At 44.2% G+C, this 20,297-nt stretch overlaps 1 protein-coding gene across 1 annotated transcript in view; it reads right to left on the bottom strand.

Annotated features, from left to right (window-relative positions):
- LOC120804897 (spermatid perinuclear RNA-binding protein-like) overlaps window positions 1–20,297 on the bottom strand; it is a 43,666-nt gene that overhangs the window by 10,219 nt on the left and 13,150 nt on the right. Inside the window, exons 5-10 of the mRNA XM_040154621.1 lie at window positions 15,324–15,436; window positions 11,208–11,303; window positions 10,788–10,899; window positions 7,555–7,652; window positions 4,129–4,222; window positions 3,728–3,796 (exon numbers count right to left, since the gene is read on the bottom strand). Of these exons, the coding sequence (XP_040010555.1) occupies window positions 3,728–3,796; window positions 4,129–4,222; window positions 7,555–7,652; window positions 10,788–10,899; window positions 11,208–11,303; window positions 15,324–15,436 (582 nt within the window). The remainder of the gene's footprint in view (window positions 1–3,727; window positions 3,797–4,128; window positions 4,223–7,554; window positions 7,653–10,787; window positions 10,900–11,207; window positions 11,304–15,323; window positions 15,437–20,297) is intronic.

Raw genomic sequence — 20,297 nt, 5'->3', positions numbered from 1 at the left:
CAGCAAAAACAAACTCTACACCCACTGAGAACCTCTAGAGGTAGCGGTCTTGGTCAGATTTGTGTTGGGAATGTGCTCCGAGCTCGATCTGACCCAACTACAACATGTGCCATCGCTTTACTGCTGAGATGGAGACAAACAAATGTGTTCTCGGAATGTGTGATGTTGTTCTGATGTTCAGTTCAAGCAACAGAGATACACTGTTAGAGTAAACTAGATTAAAATATGTGTTTCTAATGAGAAAGTGATGAGAAGTAAAAGGTTTGTTGCTTGTACAAAATCATGTGAGAGCAATACAAGACAAACTCTCTGCGAAATAAATCAGCAGGACAGCGCAGTAGGGCGTCCATACAACACTGTAGATCAAACCCTGACAGCAACCTATGATCTGTCAGCCAAGAAATGAACTTTTGAAATCAGGACGAACGCACATGCCACAGCACAGACGCAGCCTGTCCCTCCGCGAAGGGCTACTGCTGATTGAAAACTACATTTGAACTTCATTTAGTGTTTTGCTGGGGCAAACTCCCCGTCCGCATTTTGCCCAAACCTTCAGGCCACAAGAGATCAACGCTGAGAAAGTGGCTCGGGACAACTAAACAAAATCTTCGTCGGAAAACCCTGCGCTCCTCGTGGCTTTAAAGAGAAGTGGGAGGTTTAGGGACGACCGAATGCCTCCAAGCTTCGAAGCCTCCACTGTTGCCGTTCGTTTCACATTGTATATTACTCATATCCCCATAAAATATACCCGATTACTACTATTTATTGTTTTCATTTTATTTTATATTATTATATTAGATGCTTTGTCAGGATATTCTCTTCATTTCTAATCTATATACTTCATAGCATTGTATTCTAACTGTATAGTGTGCGTATTACATATGCTTCACGTATATATTTTATATAGCACTATAAACCTTTTAATATTATTATGTACATTTTATTCATACCTACATTATACCCACACACTTATTACATGTACTTAATACTACTTTATATAGTAAATATTTGCACAGTTCACTTATATAGTCTAAGCCAGGCGTTTTCACGGTCCGACACTGTGGGCCAGGACAAGTGCACGAGTACGACCCCCAACGTCCCCCCTGTAACTCCATCATCCGAGTTTGGCAAATTGGCAGCATTAGGAGTATGGCGATATTAGCTCCTAGCAGTTCCTGTTTGCAACGTACCCACGGACGTAGAGACAACTGTCCCCGGAGGAAAGCTTGAAAACGTGATGATTCCCAGGCCAGTTCTGGGGTCATAAGGAGCATCTTTCTTCTGTGATTTCTGTGCCGATTTACAGATGTTTATTCGCGATGGACATCTGAGATAATTACATTCCGAGAAATGTTAAAAGTGTGTGGATCCTGTCTGTGTTCAGACTTGATTGAGTGAGATCGAGCTGCCTCGGCTCCTACTGCCGACTGGGTTGGTAACTGGGTCAAATCCGCAGACTAACTGCAATAATTGACTTCCTGTTGTTTGTAGAGCACAGGCACGCCCCCCCCCCCTTTAACCGCAGACAGTATCTGTGCCTCAACGTCTTTGGTTTCTTAATTAATTTTTTATTTATTTCACTTCGGGTTTTGTTCCTCGTAGCCTGTCCCAGTGCTGATGTAACATCAGGGATCAATCAAGTCTTACTTCCTTTCAGTTTCTCCTCCTCCATATATCTTTTGACGCTGACAAGGATCAGACTGTCTCTTGACAAAGTACCGGAGCTGAATAAAGGTTTTCGTTGCGTCCTGATGAAGACCCGGACGGTTGAGAAACGTCGGCGGTCGGACCTTTTCTAACCTGAGCACAGGAGAAGGCCGATTCCTGATGAACCCTCTGAACGTTTCTTTCAGCTCCGGCAGCTTCCTGTCCTCCTCCTCCTCCTTTCTTTCTCACTCTCAGCTTATTTGGAAATCTGATAACGTCGCACATTTTTCTAGTCCGAGGAAACGTTTCACTTATGAGCTACTGCTGCAACAGCTCCTTGAAGAATTTAAATTTTCTTACGAACCCGTTTCATGACAGGTGGGTGATATGATGCCGCTCCGAAACACAGTGATCGGCTGCGCTGGTGACAAGAGTCAACGCACTAAACTGGATTCCTGGTATGAAGGTGTCGAGCACGACTGCTGAATTTCAAACACTGGCCTACAATGGATCACATTCAGGAAGGGTCCGCGTGTTTCCTTTCCTTTGACCCAGAGATTGAGGTGAATACCCACTGAGAAGCAGGTCGCCATTTTTTAACCCCGACAGGTCATTTTGATCCTCCTCATACCAGAGTGTCCTGATTTCCCAGAAAAGCTCAGCCTCGGCGCTCACATGTTTGGGCTCCGCTGACTCACTTTTTCCATCCTTGACACACACCCTGTCAAGCAGCACCATGTTTACAGTCAACTGTAGTTTACAGCTGTCCACCACACACACACACACACACACACACACACAGTGAACAGCAGAGCCTTTTGTCTGAGTGACAAAGTCCTAAATCAATATCCACTTATCTGCAGTTAAGACACACACTCAGCCTCCGTGTGGTGTGGTGGGTTTGACAAATATAGATCTGATAGCCAATATTCCGTGTTTACTTGTCTGTTTCCATTCTGGAAAATTCATTGAGATCCAAGTTTTTAATCTCGAGCATTTAGAGCGTTAGGGGACACAAACGGGGACGTGGACTCTGAAGTTCGCAACAAAGAGTCCAAACAAATCAAGTCAACTGCACTTCCATAATTACGGCAGCAGCAATAAACATTCATATATAACATTTATGTGCACTTTGGGGGAGTTTGTTTTCTCAACTGGCATCTCCCCAGGGCTCTGACTGGACGTGTGTTGATCATCACGAGTCACATCATCAGAATCAACTCAGGAAAGGCAGTTGGGACACATCTTGCTGTGCTGCCTTCTTCATTCCCAAACATAGTCATGTTTCTACTGGCCGACCAAACGCATTCAGCCAGTCAAAGCTGACACAAAGATGAATCCGCCGGAGCAGCTGGCGGTCGCAGCAAAACAGGAAACGTCCGCTTGAACGTGTCTGTTGTTTGGGTTTCAATAGAGGTGAACCAGAGACAGGGCGGATACTGGTGTTTGGAAATGTAACGTGACCATTTCACTGCAACACACTTCGAGTGCATGTTTCTGGAAGATTACTTTTTAATGTCATCCAGGTGATTCTGCGGTTCTTCGCGGTCATGACCGATAATCCTTCAAACGTCTACTGCGTTACCTGCTGTATTAGTCAAACTGGACTTCCTGGATCGTATTTTATCATCTCACCCCTTTGCAGCCCTGTGCCGTTTTCAGTCTGAATGCCCGTTAACACCGGACATTCGCATTTGTTCGCCCTCCTCAAACTCCACGCAGATGCAGAGGGGAACTGTAGGTTTTAACGGCGGCAACCATCACCATAACCATGTTAGTGCATCTAACCAGCTTGGAGTACTCAAAACAAACCAATTAAACACACACACGAGTTTGCGCAGCTATCCCTGTTGGGACATTGCAGGATGTGAGTGATCATATTGTGAATTTATAATACTCCAGACATAACAAGGATATGAATCACGGCGGACTGCACTTCGATCCTACTTCTGTTGGTCAGATGTATCAGCCTGCCTTTAGTTAGTTGTTTTCTAAAGTTTTCTAAGGTGAGAGGGAGAGGATTTAGACGGTCTAAGTGAACTGTTCATCAGGAAACAAGCGAGCGGATGGTTAAAGTCACCTTTCATCCTTTTGATGAAGTCTCTGTCCTCCGACCCGACGTCCTCCCGAAGCCTCTTATGACAGCCGCCTGCCCAACCAAGAAAAACACACAGAGTGATCCCTGGTTACATCAAACGTCAAAAATCCGTACACATACCGAGAGCGAAAACGCATCACTTAAATCATCGTTATTATTACTATCATCCTCTTCCAGAATGTATCCACACAGAGGAGTATATGTAGACGCAGGAATAAGAAGAGTAGAATAGAGTGGGGAGATAAAAATAGAAAACCAGATGCAGGCACACATGGATACACACAGATGAAAACATACACACATACACGAGCACAGACAAAACAGCATGCAGACAAACTCCACATGAAAATGAACAGACAGCACGAAAAAACACAAACACACACCTTCTAACAGCCTCGGTGAGGTCTTGCTGGCGGGGAGAGGATCCATATTCAAAACCTTGTAAAGCTGTCCAAAGGCTAGGAGGCGTAACGCATGCTGAAAAACACATGCACACATCGGACAGAATAAGGGCACATCACTGAAATGGAAAGGCAGTGGAACCCAGAGAAATACACAGGCTGCAACAATGCCATTAATTCTGCGATCAATATGCTTTAATTAGCGGGGAAACCCACTAATTCTGTGGGGAGAAACTTTGTGCATTGTAGGGGGGGGTGACACTCGGTGGGCACCAATGAAGGAGGAAAAGAAAAACAGAGAAAAAACATTCCCTGATTTCCATTTCAGGCAGTTTTCATCCAACTCCAGAGAGCAAAACAGATGCAGAAACGGAGAGAGCGTCAGACAGAGAGGGAGGAAAAGATTGGTTTCTGTTTCTCAGCGCTGAGCCCACATTATCCGCCTGGGGGCAGACTTTGTTGTGCTGTGCAGTGGTAGCAGTAGCAGCGGCGGTGGTGTGGGTGTAAACGAGGAAGAGCGTTCCCACGCTTATTATGCTGCTAATTAGGCTTCTGGTTCATCAAGCCTGCGCGGCACCGAGGGGCTGCTTATCCGAGGTCAGAGTCCGGGCCTCTGCAGCCACTCAGCTATTTATAGTGCTGACGTGAGCTCAGGGCTCACCGAGGCGGCCGAGGACTCGCTTTAAATAACCCTCCTTCAATCAGGGTAACAGGGGGGAGTGTTACTTGTCAGATTTCCTGGAAGAAATGCTGACTTTGGTGCGGTGGACGATATGGAAGTACACCCAAGCGAGATGTCTCAAGGTCCCTCGAGTCGCACGGCTGAAGTTTTTCTTTCCCGGCCCGACCAACGATAACGCTCAGTTCGGAAAGCATCCGCAGCTGGGTTTATGGCAGGAGAACAGGAAGGGAGGTTTTACACTGCTCTGGTGGGCGGACGTAGAGGCGATGTACATCTAAAATCAGGACACATCTGCGTTTTTGCGGAATCAATTCACCTCCAGGGTGAGACTCCGCTTCTAAACTGCACTTAACATCTCTGAAAAAATACTTTGAAATTCCCAACTTGGATTTAAAACTCAAATCACACAGGAGCTTTCTAAATGTATTTCCACGCAGAGTATATTTGAATTCTCACTGATCTCTCTCTCTTTCTCATCCCAGACTTGGTGAAACTTAAGTTGACTTTCTTTTTGTTTCCCGTCATCACCTGCAGGACCAGTAAAAACCTGGGCAGCTGTGGTCCAGTTGTGAGACACAGGGGCCTGTAAATGGAAGCTTTTAATGTTCAGACCCCTGGAGCAGACATCCATGATGTGGATGGGAAATGCTCCTGTCTTCCTTAACAGAATGCCATCACACTTTTATTTTATTTTAGTGGGCTAGTAATCAGCCCCTTTAAAAAAAAAAAAAAAACTTATCATCTGGATCCAAATGTGTGCAGTAATTTTAGACCTATTTTCAAAATTACCTTTTATCTCAAAAATTTAAGAAAGAGAAGTTGCCAACCATTTGGAAATATGGAAGCCGACTATGTATTTGAAAAATGTCAGTCCTGCCGCCACCTGATGCAGAGACTGCTCTCCTGAGGGTGAGAAACAATATTCTTATACAGACAACTGGAGAATTATCAATTTTAAATCTTAGCTCAGCCTTTGAAACACTTGACCATGAGATCCTATAATTGACAGATTAAGATGGTGGGTTGGCCTTTGTTGGTTTATCAACCTAACAGAAACACCGCCGGTTTGGACTTTGGAGTGCCTCACGGGTCTGTTCTTGGCCCTATGTTACTTTTTATCCATTTGTTACCATTGGGCCTTTTAATCCATTGTTTCAATATATCTTATCAGTTTTATGGAGACACTTTACTTGTCTGTGAAACGTGACTGTCTTAGTAGCTTAACCAAGCTAAACAACTGCCTGAAGGCAAAATGAGATGCTGGATGTCTAAACATTTTCTGGAGCTGAACGGGGATAAAACAGAGTTTCTCATTATAGGCCCCAACAGCTCGAAAGACCCTGCAACAAACTCTGGGACATTTAATCACCAATATCAGACCCAAACCTAAAGATTTAGGTCTAACATTTGATTCTGGTCTAAATTTTTCCATACATGTTAAGGAGCTTGTACAATCATGCATTTTACATTTAAGAAATATGTCTAAGATCCCTCATATTCTGTCATTTGGATGAGCTGAAAAGCTAATTGATCATTTTGTGCCTTCACGCCTTGATTACTGTAATTCTTCATTCTCTTTACTCAGCGAAGGAGCTGCAGCTCGTCTGCAGATGGTTCAAAACGCTGCAGCGGGGAGCACATTACCCCAGCGTTGGCCTCTTTCCATTGGCTGTCAGTGGACTTCAGAATTCAATAGAAAGTCTATGGCGGATCCCACCGAGTACATCTCTGAACTGTTGGGTTCAGATAGAAGCCTACGGTAATACACGTGTCTGGTGGCTGAAGAACAGCCAGCTTCAAATATTGTACATCACTTTTCCAAAAAGAAGCTTCGCAATGTCACCAATATGTTTCACTCCCTTTTGTTCCTCGTGCAGTACTGTGGCCTCAGACTTCAATTCTTTTCACCGTGCAAAGGGCTTCTGAACAAAAATTCACCCACAATCTTTGAGTCATTTTTGTCTCTCTGATTCCAGCTACCTCGTTGACCCAAAAAAAAAATCCTTCTTTTTTTAAACACCTGGTGCAGAAGATTGCGTTAACGCCTGACGTTTATAAGGATCAACGTATATTCTTCACTACAGGGTTATGCTGATAATTTCAATGCGTGAAAAATCCACAAACTGTAGAAAAAGTGTCACTTCCCATGTGACTGCTCTTGTGTGAGCAGACTAAACTGGCAGCACTGTCACCCAGTAAGGCAGCAAGCCACCACCGAGGAGAGTCGGGCTGAATACTGTACCATGGAAATGATCAGTCAATCGACAGAAAACTACTCAGCAGCTATTTTGATTATTGGTTCATTCGTTTGACGGTTGCAGCATTTTCTCGTCTTACATCTTAATAAATTAAATATCTTTGGGTTGTGACCTGCTGGTCAAACAAAACAAGACATTTAAAGACGTCTCATAGACCTCCAGCAAATTGTGTTGGGCATTTTTCACCATTTTCAGACATTTCAGACCAAATAATTAATTGATAAATTGAGAAAATAACCTGCAGATTAACTAAAAATTAAAAATAATCATTAGCATTATTAGCCACAGCCCTATTATGATGTAGAACCACTGTATAATGATGTAAATGCTTATAGAACAAAAATGCTGATTAAATTCTTTCTGGCTTAAGAGTTTACCTTAAAAAACTGACTGCAGAAGAAGGAGTCAACACCGTCATCAGTAAAATTGACTGAAGGGTAAAATGAGCCGCCCTGTAGATGGACTGACCTGTGCGCTGTGTGTGATGGCGTCGGCCTGCTGGGCGCTGAGGTCAGACAGGACATCTGTAGGTTCCCTCTCACAGGGGTCGTGAACTCCCGGACCTCCTGTGGAGAAAAACCACGTCAGTGCTTCCACAGCGGGATCCGACTCAGACTGGAGGGGAGCACAGGCAGCAACATACATACTGAACTCGGATTTATTTCACTTGACAGGAGAACACACACAAAGATAATACAGCAGTAACCCACCAAGTAACCTGGAAACAACCTACCGTTTCAATGCTGTGGGAAACCCTGAACAATGTTATAAAAGTCCAGTCGCATCGTCGCAACTATTAACTGGTTGCTGTGCACCGATGCACAAAGGGTGGAGCCAAAGATTAGAAGAAGAGAAGGGTGGTGGGAAAATGAATCTGAGAACATCTTCCTATTTATTAGAGCTAAACAAAAAACATTTTTCACATGGACTGCTGTTGGATAAAAATTTGTCTGTGGGATCTGTGGGAAGAGAAATGTTTGCTGATATCCTGTATTCAATCACTGCGCCGACTTTTTCTGAAGGAAAGTACGGTTAAACTAGACCATCTTTCATGTCCCTGTGAATCCACTGAGACTTTCCCAAGGACGCCTAAGGGAATCTGTACCCCAGTTTGGAAACCATTAATGCACTATAGAGTGGGAGATACTACACTGCATCATTGTTGACACTCCACAGTTTGCTATGCAGGCCGTGAATCTTGAGACACTCTGTGTGTAACGATGTTATAGCCCGACACCAGGGTTACCCCTAAAACACACTCATTAAAGATTTTTCTAAATGATTTTCTCCTGGGAATAAAAAGCTGTTTTCGTGCGTGTAGGCTTTTTAGCTTATTTGCTCGCTTACTCTAAAACCTTGTTTTCAATCCCTGGGCTGATTTCTTTTTTTAATATTTAATATATGATTTTTATTTGTTATCATGGTAAAAGTGGAATAGGGAGCAGAGCTGTCTGATGTTTCCTTCAAGTAACAGAGAGCTTTTTGAAAAAGCTAGAGCTGTGATATGACTCAATTTCACAAGTTAATCAGTCCGTAATGCAACTGGATGTCAGACAGGATTTACTGCAGTTTTGCTCCATGGACCAAATACGATCAGAAAAACAATGGAAATGGTTGAAAATGCAAACATCCACTAACAAGACTAAGAGTGTACAGCCATGCTGTGGCTACGTTAAGATGCTGAGATTTAGCAGGTATAATGTTTACCATGTTTGCCCTTTTAGTTAAACGTGTTAACATGCTAACATTTGCTAATTAGCATTGAACAAGTACAGCTGAGGCTGGTGGTGGTGTTGTAAGTTCAGCTGATAATGGTGCTATATGAAAAGTAGCATGGCATCCAACAGCTGTCAAGATGTAGCACTCAGAACCGCAAATGTGAACCGCGCCGTGGCGCTGGAGGAAAAGTCAGGGGTCCACCAAAGTCCGTAGGATACAGCATCTGGGAACGTCTGAACCAAACATCATGGAAATCCGCCTGATAGCTGTTGAAACACTGAGCGAGTTTTCTTAAAGACTTCAGCAGTGACGGACAACCGCTGCCACTCCAGGCTTACCATTTACGTCGTATGCACGCGGTTTCCATTTAGAAAAGTGCTATTGTTGTAAAGAGGGATTTTATTATAGATGCACTGATCATCACAAACATTGGATCCTCATTTCAAAGATGTGGCCAAATTACAAGTCTTCAATTCTGCTCATTCAAATTGAAGAACACATTTTGTCCTAGTATTTAAACAGAAAGGGCCACGTTGCTCTTCAAGTGTCCTTGCTGATTTTAATTTCAGTGCCAAGCTGTGTAATTTCATTTCGCTGCCCTCTGAGCTCACTGTGGTCGCCTCTTACCACTTACGGCTCACGTGTATTAATTTCAGCAGGAATGAATTCCCTCGTCCACAAGATTGAAACTGTTAGATGTATCGAAAAGAGGCTGCCTCTATGACAACCTTGCTAATGTGACACTATAGCTATGCTGGAATTAAAGGTCTCATTTCCACATGATTCAGTGTCTTGCCAACATGAAAGCAATATTTTTATTTTACTTTCAATGCTTATTGTGCCTTTTTACATCATGGACACTTTATAGTCGAGAATACTGTAAAATACATAATTTCCACTGCCGGTTAGATTAACTATATCAAAATATATGATACAAACTTAAAGCAACTTGTAGCAGCAGCTCCTGTACCTCATATTCCCACAGTGCCCCGGACCAGACAATGAATATAGGCCTTCTCAAAGAGTAAAAGGCGAGTCCACTGTTTTACAACCAGGACAGTCTACATAGCTACTCCTGATTCTGTGGTTTAAAATATATCCAGTCCATAGGGACGGCCCTCGACCTCTGTCCGCTGATGAAAAGAGGTGCCGGCCTTCAGCGTCTCGGGGCAAATCTCAACCAACCACGGAGCCGTGCCACCGCAGAGATTTTTTTGATGACCTCAGTGATGTCCAGCAGAGAGCTGGGCATGCCCCCCCCCAGGTCATCCATCTCTGCCTCCTCAAGAGCTCCTCAAGTCCTCAAACTGCCTGACAGTCATGGAAGGTTGGAAGGTTGGAGGGTTGGAAGGTCAGTGGCCCGGGCAAAGCCGTGCCTCCTCCCCCTGAGTCGGCTGACAGTTTGCCAGAATTTCCTTGAGGTCAGTCAGTCATCTGCAGAAATCTGACGACTGAAGTTTTTTGCACAGTCTTTGTCCTCTACACACAAACAGCCAGAGAGTACAGGCATTACTTCAACAAATGCTCTGACTCTGTCAGCTCAGACTGATCTCAAAAGTTACCAGGATTTTTGTTTCTCTTTCTTTCAACTTTTCAACTGTCCTTTTCCCTCCCTCTGTCTTCCTGCATTACCAAGGAGGAGTCCTACAACTTGAGGTTACCACAATTTCTTTGCATGAAAAATGTTCAACTGGAGCGGACATGTCTTCATTACAATTAGAAGATTTTTGCATATATATTCACCTCTGTCCATGTCCATCGATAAGTTCTCCACGTGCATGCGCTGCCTCTAAATTTCACTTAGCAAATCACCATTTACACCAGTTTTTTTTTTTATATTGTCAGTAACCCCAGGCTTCGTGGACTGTAAAACTAGCCCATGACAGTATGTAGCCCAGAGCTATGGAGAGAGAAAGAAATGCAAGAGTAAATGCAGACAACAAACAGAGCTTGGAGGCTGCTGTGGGGGAGCGATCACTGACCTGGCAGGAGAATCCCCGAGGCAATGCACTCCATGACGCGACGCAGGGCCTCACCTGGACCCAGCGGCCGGTTACAGGTGGCTATGGCCTTTTCGCAGATCAGCTCCAGAGACTGCGGAGGCCAGACAGAGAGAAGATACTCAACACAGCGTAAATTAAATCCATTACAGTCATGATTCTGGTCCTGGGACACCGAGTTTACTACACATCCTGCACATACACACCAGGCAAACAAAGCTGTTGTAAAGCCCAGGACACAGACTTTTAAAATTCCTTTTTTCCATTCTGTCTGTGATAACACTGAGTGAAGACTGGAGTGTTTATTTAGTTAACAGTTTACTTAAGTCTATCTCCTACTGAATGCGAGACCTCGAAGTGCCCGTGCAAACAAGCCGTTCTGATTCTGCGGGGGTCACCTACCCATCCTTTGAGAGGCTGCCACACTGGCAGTCTGTTGCACATGTCTCTGAGGATCCTCAAGATGACGACGCAGGACTTAAGATCCGTGACTCTGGCCTGAGGGGACAAACAGACAAAGCTTGCCGATAGCACGAGGAACATTTCAACAAGACGGCAGACTGGCTGAGCAGCACAAACTCCCTTAACAGTTTCCAGGCTCTTCAATATGGGATCTCCAGCGCAGGAAAGAGGCATTTTCGTGACCACTGAAGTTTCAATATGCTGCTAATACCGTTGTAAGAGACTGAATTATATATATTTTACTTGATAATGCTCAATTATTTGCAACAACAAACAAAAATTACCCGCTGGCAGAAATTCTATTTAAGTTCAGCCTCTGACTGGTACAAACGTGCAGTCTGGAATAGCTGAAGTGATTCTCCACCCTTTCCTTTGAGAATGAAATAGTGGTTTCAAGAGCAGAATATGGAATGTTTCACTAAAGATAATGAACGGCAAACACTAATATCTAATACTAAACTAAGTGTTTGATGGTGAACTCGCTCCATCGTTACCGCAGAGTTCTGGACACGATGGATAATTTTAGTAAGGAAAATGGTGTTTGTTGTCTTTTTACTACAGTGACACTGAGCTGTTCCCTCTTCATTACCTGATATTTCCAAAGCCAGACATTCAGAACCAAAGCCTTTTGCTGGACCACAGAAACAAAAACAAAAAAAAGAATCCCGTGATAATACAAGCTTAGTAGAAATGCATTTTTTTAATGTAAGTCAAATGCATTTGACTTACTGGAATGTTTGCACGAATATTCATATAATATATAATATCACATTTTCGAGGATGTTTGGCTTTAGTTTATTTCTCCTATAGTCATTGATTTTAAATTTGAAATTTTTGCACAGATTAAATCGGAGTAACAGTGAAAAGTTAAAGTTTTGTCAAAACTAGATTGATATGATAGAGCACAAGAAAACAAGCTCTAGTAGGCTACCAAGAAGGAGCTTAATAATAATAATAATAATAATAATATTTATTCATAGAGCATTTTTCAAAAGCCAAGTTAAAAAGTGCTTCACAAGGCAGCAAAATAAAACAGACAAGCATTATAATAATCAGATTTAAAAAGAGAATAGACAGAAAAAATATGGTGTATAAAACCAATTTAGTGAAAACAGATTTTTTTTTTATATATATATATATATATATATATATATTTAAAAGGAGATAAAAGACAGTTCAAAGGAAGTTAGAACTCAAGTAAAATCAGGAAAGGCTTTCCGATAAAAGTTTGTCTAAGAAGGAGCTTAAAAGAAATCAGTGAGTCAGCCGACCCGATTTCCTCAGGCAGACTGTTCCAGAGCCTCGGGGCTCGGACCGCAAAAGTTCTGTCCCCTTTAGTTACTTCTGGAACAGATAAAAGACCTCGAGAATCTCGAGAAAGTACATGTCGGCGCGCAGCGTATTAAAAGGTCAGAGATATAGCAGGGAGAGAGGCCATGAAGTGCCTCAAAAGTAATCGGCAAGATCTTACAATCAATTCTTAAACATGCTGGGAGCCAGTGTAAAGAGGCTAAAGCGGGAGTGATGTGATCACGTCTCTCGGTCCAGGTTAAAAGCCTGGCAGCTGAGTTCTTTCTACAGTTTGGAGTCGATCAATAGATTTGTGGTTCAGGCGAGTAAAAACGCTGTTGCAATAATCTAGATGTGATGAGACGAAGGCCTGTAGGATGGTCTCTGTGTCTTTAAAGATTAATAAAGATCGTTTCTAAGGTGATGAGAACGTGATCGCACCGAGGCCGTGAACCTCCACCTTACAGGTATCAGGGGTCCCCTGAAAGTCTCCGCTTAAATCTATTCATGCTCATATGGTCTATCCTGCATTTGCTTTAACAAAAAGTTGAGCGGTTATTCCAAGACACTTGCTGTTTCCCCTCGTGCACGCTTTTGTTTTATATAGGAAAGCCACAGTATCAAATGCTTCTATGCTCCCGTTGCCCTCTTCCCCCTGCACTGCACTGTCAAATGCTGTGAGTAGATTTCTGTGCCGATTTCTTCCAGGATCCTAGACCTTTATTGTGGTTATATTATTCCTCCATGCACCGCCTCAAAGCCGTGGCAGCAGTATTGTGTGGTTGGCCTAGGAGCAAATGCCTGACTGGACACCTCTGCATTTAGTCAAACGGATACGCGTGGAATAATAAAACGTGCCGGAACCTCTGGTAGCCAAAATGCAATTGTTCACAAAGCGCTTTCACATCCCTCCTCTCGCGGTTCAACCAAACTACAAACAAGGGCCTGAAGAATGTAGGAGGAGAATAGTAGCTGAATGACCAAAAGATGATGGTGACATTAACAACAGAAACAAATGATGCTGGAGATTACTGACGCTTCAGTTTGCACGGGAGGACTATTCACAAAAATAAAGTGGGTAACCGAACTCGGGTGCTTTCGTGTAAACCTAACAGACGCGGTGAGAGGCGAACGAGACACACGTCGCTAATTGCGTCTGCAGTTATCACAAATCGCTGGAGGTCCGCGGGTCGTATGAGCCCCGTCTGAAACAAAGTCCTCGTTGCACTGCCTCACCTTCGGTCCACAGTGCAGCCCTTCAATCTGATACTACTTGGCATCTAGCTCTCCTTCCCCGAGGGAAGCTGCTTACTGTTTCATCTGACCTTGACTTTCTCTTCCTCCTGCCTCCTCATTAGTGGAATAACTCTCAGTCCAGTCGGGACGGCAGAGTTGCGGCTCGTCTGAAGCCCGGTTTGGTGAAGAATCTGTTCGTGACCCCGTTTCCTTCAGAGTTACCTCCCGCTCTGTCGTGTTCGTCCTCTTCTTTAATGAAAATTTTTAACCGAATTTCCAGAAACTCAGCAAATAAAATGCAAATGAATGCGCATATCCAATACTGTTATGTGAACATTGGGAGCTGAGTGCATGGAGATAAACAAACTGAGGAAAACGAAGTGGAGCACGTGATGCAGATGTGACATGGATGTTCGTTTTATGGATTAATTTGATGAAGGTCACAGTCTCCTCATCTATCAACGTTCGTCTTCTGGTCACATGCCTCCTGTAGGTCATGGTTTCTTAAAATTTGTTTCCATTGCACTTTGTTGCATTGTGTTTAATGATACACCCACTTTTCCATTTCAGCCAAGTGTATAAACTGTCTTTGCGATATTTCGACTTTTTTTTTCTTTCCACCGAGACTTTTTATGAGCCAACTGAAAATGTGCATAAAAACAGATGGATGGAAGCACACATTGTAAGTTACTCCAAAACTGGCTCCTAAAATGACATCTATGTGCTACTCAAGGGATGTTTCGCATACATTTAGAAGGATTTGTAACCGATATCTGGATTTTGCTTACTCGCAACGGTTTGTCCAGTCCAGGATGTAAGGTACTTGCTTGTACCACGTTGAAGCCGTAGGAAAGAATACAGAGTGTTTTTGGGTTTGGGATATTAAAACACTTTGGTTAAAGTCTGGGAAAAACCTTGGTTTTTGTCAAATATTTAAAAAAAGTACAAAAAATCCCGCTTCCTGCTTCGAGTCACTGTTCACTTGTTTAATATCTAACCAGACCACAATCTTTCCCTAACCTTCAAAAGTGCTGAGTGCCTGAACATAACCACGAAAACATTAATCATGCTTTAGTTGAAGTAGTTGATATTGTAGGAAGAAGAAAATGAAAAATGTTTGTAGACACAGAAAGAGATGAACATTTTGCTACTTTGCAGATGTGTGTTCATTTTGGTCAGAAACACTTCAAGGACGTGATGACTACTTGCGTGTGCTTATACAAATTTGGCGGGAAAAGGGCTGTGGTCTTCGAGGGAGCTCTATGAGAATCCGAGCCGAGACAAGGATTCTGCTGGCGGAACTACAACAGAAGTCTCCCAAGAGGCTGTGCTTCATTAAAACTGTATCTTAATCATGTTGATAAAAAACAGAATCTGGGCGGCAGCACGTTTCCTTCACAACCTGTTGGCTGCTGCGCATTAAAAGTGTACAACTGTAATTTGTAGAGACGGGTTTGTTTATTCAGGGCAAGACTGGCTTCAGAGTGTAAAGGCGGAGAGTAATTGTGTCATCAGACCAGCTGCGCTCACCTGGAACCATTTGGCGTGTCGGAGTGAAGCCAGCGCAGCCTGGCACTTGTGCCTGTCCAGGACAGCATCCTCCTCCCCCGGCTCCTCCTTGTCCACGTCCCGATCGCCCTCCTCTGGAGAGAGGGACAGGATGAGACGGGACAGACTGAGCGTGACCACGCTGACCCTCCCGCACTCACACACAGACACGCAGGCAGCAGGGCCGGACAGCTAGTTGTTAGGCAAACCCACTGATCTGACCGAATGAGCTAGGAGGGGGGGAATTTGATAGATTCCGTGATTTTCCGGGAGAGGGGGGGTTTCTCATGCACAAGGCGGGATCTTTCATAACACTGGCAGGAGTAACCGGAGTAGACGTGAGCGCATGCGTCTTGCTGCCCGGCCGAGGTCTCACTCTAGATGCAGATCAGTGGCTGAGGGCGATGGAACTCGCCAGATTAGTGTGTTATCAATTACGGCGCAGGACGAAAATGAGAGCATGGCAACGACTCGGGACCAAAAGCCAGATTGACAATTAAAATAACACTTTAGAACAAGGAAACATTTGATGGTCCAGGAACGTCTGAGAGTGGGGAAAGGCAGGGTGCAGTGCAGACACATTTGCTATTCTACTTTAAGAGAAAAAAGGTCCCTGTGATTCAAAGGCAGCTCGCTCTGCAGTTTTCTGGGGCGCCATGCTAGTATTTTCACTCTTGCGGGGTTGGTCAGATGTTTATGTTTGACCGAAACAGTCTCTCTCCACACCGGCTTCCTGCGGGGAGCACTCCTGCCATGGCTGGAGGCTGAGCCATGGGAGAACGACAGCAGAAGAAGAGTGACGGCAGATGACGACGACAACATAAACATCTGAGAGTGAGAACGCCACCCTGGAAAGAAAGTGAAGGCTGTTTGTTCTCGGGAGCAGCTAAGGGGGTGCCCACTGTGGGACAGTCAAGCAGACGAACAAAAAGGGGGAACAGACTGCAGACCACACTGCAGAGCTCGGCACCGAGGGCTCACAGGTTATCAATGATCTCCTCGAGGAAGTCTAAGGTAGTGACTTCTCTCCGGCCTTGAAACATTATCTTTATTCTTCAGTTTGCCAAGTTGCAGATATTAGAGCTTGATAAATGTCCCATCACAGTGGAATCACTGCCATTATGGTTCAAAGAACTCTTCCAATGAGCAATAGCCAGCAGAGATTAAATCGTGGCTCTTTTCTACAAAGCTGCTGACACAGAGCTTTAAAGAAAGCTCCTGCTCATAGAGAGGAGGTGACAGTCTGGGCTCTAATTCCAAATATCTGCAGGATTCAAATTCCACCTCATTTGTTCGGGAGCGATAAGTCAGCAGCAATGTGAGCCGAGGAGCGGTGTGTGTGTGGTTTAGCAGTCTGTTGCTGTAGAGACCGCAGTGAAAGCTGAACAGGATGGAAGAGGTGGAAGACAAACGGAGGAGCTTATGAGAGAAACAGGTTTCGTCCCATGTCCCTCCTCCAAGACCGAGGAATGAGGACCTTCGTGTTCCGCCCCTGGGACCTCTGGGTTTATGTAATGTACCACGCTGAAAGGAAATCTGCAGGTATCGGCATGGTTCGTCAAAGTAAAGGTCAAAGTAAATCTAGCGCTTTGAGTTCTCCTGGCTTGTCGCACCTGGAAACTTAAAAAAACAAATGAATTCGGGAACTGAAGTGAAACCCGACCAAAAGCCGTTAAGTGACTGGACCAGGCCATCAGTAATGCGCAGGTTGATGCAGTAAACGTTTAGTTCTATCACTACACTTAAAACCACTACTGGAATTTAACCAAAGAAATCCCAAATTACTTTTAAACTCCATTTAATTTAGGGCAGGAACTACAATTATTGACTATTCTATCAAATTTTTTTTTTTTGAATAATCAAATTAGTCTATTAAGTAACAAATATCACATTTCCAGAGCCGAAGAACACTTCCTCTTATTTTTCGCAAAACAGTCGAAAACTCAAAGATATTGAAGTCAGAAATAAAGCCGGACTTCGATAGGAATTCTCTCCCAACTTTTGGCACATTTCGCCATCTGTATTTTGTATAAATGTAGATGGGTGATAAACGATTCTTGTCCATCAGTTTTTCGGCCATTAAATTAACAGACCCAATTTACTTGCTTGCCTGCTTGCGTTTACTGTCCGCCTACCACATCCCATCTCGCAATTCACTTTTCTCCTGCTTTGACATTTGGCCTCCGTTTTCTGATTAGCTTTCATTTAGCGACGACTGTCTTTAATTTAAACACGTGCAAACAGAGTGCCGTCTGCAAAATAAATTAGATCCAATTTACAGCAGTAACAGGACTCTGACTAGCCAGCTGGCCAGGCATTAAACACTGAATTATTCCGGGGGCATACTCGAGACTCCATAGAAATAATAGTCTATAACAGTGGGGCTAAGATACATATATATAAATAAAAGGAATAACGGGTAGATTTTATTGTAACTGAGGACAAATGCTCAGGATTCTTCCAGAAAAGACCTGGACTTTTTAAGTATTTATGCGTTCATTTACTTTACAGACTTCTAACTTACTATCTTTGATTCCCTCAGTTCGTTTTTTTCCCCTGGCGTGCAGACGTATCGTGGAAGCTTTTTTTATCCCAGAGGCAGGCCATGAAGGAACCATCGCTCACGGGTCAAAACCACATTCAGATAAGGACAGCCCCCACTAAATTCTCCTTGACATCGTCAGCTTAGGGGAATTTCGATTAGTGACCAGGACATCAGATTAATTCAATGAACACCGTTTTTACAACATGAAATTATGGGATGTCATTCTGAGCCAATAAAAATTGATCAAGAGAGAGGAGTCAGCCCCAGTAATTAAAGCAAAGAAGCACAGATCTTGACACGGGCTGCTGGTTAATGTAGTTGTTTTGTCCTTTTAGTCTGTGTGCTCGGATGTAGACATGGACCAGAATTTCATGGTGACCCAGGGAGTCCAGTCAACAGGGGGGTGGGGTGGGGGGGAGGGTGAGGGGGGTAGAGGAGAATGTCTGAGGCAGAGAGTGAGTGGGTCGGTTTGATTTTGGTTGTCGGGGAAGCCCCTTGTACCCAGGGTTTCCTGCTGCTGGGTGTGGGGGGGGTTGCCTCGTCAGCAGCGGGGGTCGCAGAGAAGTGTCAATCCACACAGCGAGCTGACCTGCGGAGCTACGGCAACAAAACCAACAGTCAGTGAGCAGAGGCAAGCTACAGGAGGTACACGATAAAGACCAGGGGTTCGTCTGAGAGCCGAAGGGAATCAGTTAGACTGTTACAGGTCACTCACCAGAGAAAAAGGCTCCTCGACGGGTTCCTTAAAGAACCCCCACACCTCAGATGTTCAGTGACGTAGCACGGATAGGGCTGGGTTCCGAATGGTATCCCATCAGGTTAATGAATCTGAATCCTTCTAAATCTCTGACTGAGTCTACTGGCTTACAACATTTATGAAAAAAAACAAAAACTAAAGTAACAACCAACTGAAACCAAAATATCTGATTTTGATCTGTTCACACATTCGGTTGGCAAAGAAGGCAAAAACACTGTTGTTTCAGTGGTGACCTCATGAAAACAAAAAAACCTGCAGCTAGAACCTGAAAATGAGTTGAGAAGCAGAGAAGATTAACTACACGATGTGGCCAAGTTAAAAGTGAGAAGCCTGCTACCTGAACATTCTTTTCACTAGAAAAACAAAAGAGTGAGAAGAGATAAAAATGCCCCATAAGAGATTTGTTAGCCTCAGATCTCACCAAACGCAGATATTTTGCCAACTTGGAGACAGATTCAAAATGGATCCAGCTGTGGGACCCTAACCCTTAGCATAAACCCAAAATGAAGGGGTTCTTCAAGGAACCTTCGAGGGTTTGGCCCGAGGCTGCAATCTGAATAACCTACATTAACTCTTATTTTTTCAAATGCAGAAAACCTTGTCAGGATAGTCAGCTGTGCTCTTGTCGGTGTGTAAACAGGAGAAGCAGAGGGATCGTTTTGTGTATTGGATTTCACACTGAACAACAAAAAAACCGCTGTCCTTATTTATGCCGACAGGATGTTGAACCAGAGGGAAAAACGGTTCTCTCCTCATTTTGACCCTGCACTCAACAGCTGTGCTCTGGAGCTGCCTCTCTGCCGTCTGGGAGAATCAATTTTTCTACCTTCTGCGGCTTGACTCAATCTCTCCCAGTGGGAGCAGGGGCCCACAATGGGACTCGCTGTTCCATAATGGCAGCTCTTCACTTCTGACTCGCCTTTCATTCATTTTAAATTTCATTCCCTTTTGCGGGAGAAAACAAACACGGTGGAAGCACTGATGCCAGACGTCAGCAGCTCTTGACGCACAGTACAGACACCTGACAGAGCGGATGGTCGCGCTTCCCATCGACTACTGGGAATTTTTTTTCACAGCCACTGGTCACGAGAGATGAATCGCCTCGTTGGTGTTGAGGGACTACTTCACTTGAACAACCACCTCCTTCTCTCTGGACTAGTTCCCTAAAACATATCTATTTATGGTCAAAAACGATGTCTGTTTTTCCCTAATCTGAATCTAAAGGATCGCTGAATCCTTTCCTGTCAGAGATGCAGGAGGATGCAAGAGGACACCTGAGAGAGATGTGTCCTTGTTCGCCAATCCCAACCAAACACATCCCCTGCGGAAATCATCCTTCATGGCCATCTGCTATTTCCACCACACTTTACACAGATCCATATCAGCCCTTCTCCTCTTTCCCCCGCTCACCTCTCAGCTTTCAGCCCTCTCCATGTATCATCCTTCCCAATTTTCCCCAGATTATCTCCCATTTCTAGCTCAGGGTTCGTAGTACCTTTATAGCTTTTACAAATTCCTGTCAGTCTCTCCCCTTCTTGCTCCCCCTTTTCCACTCTCTCAGCCCTGTTGTCGTATAAAGGGTCAAATTAAAACAGGGGAAACGTCCTCCCGAACCGGAGCAGGAGGAAGAAGGGGGGTTAGGGGGTGGAGGAGG

The sequence above is a fragment of the Xiphias gladius genome, chromosome 19 (genome assembly GCF_016859285.1).
Source record: "Xiphias gladius isolate SHS-SW01 ecotype Sanya breed wild chromosome 19, ASM1685928v1, whole genome shotgun sequence".
NCBI classification, from domain to species: Eukaryota; Metazoa; Chordata; class Actinopteri; order Istiophoriformes; family Xiphiidae; genus Xiphias; species Xiphias gladius.
This window is presented reverse-complemented; position numbering and strand designations above follow the sequence as displayed.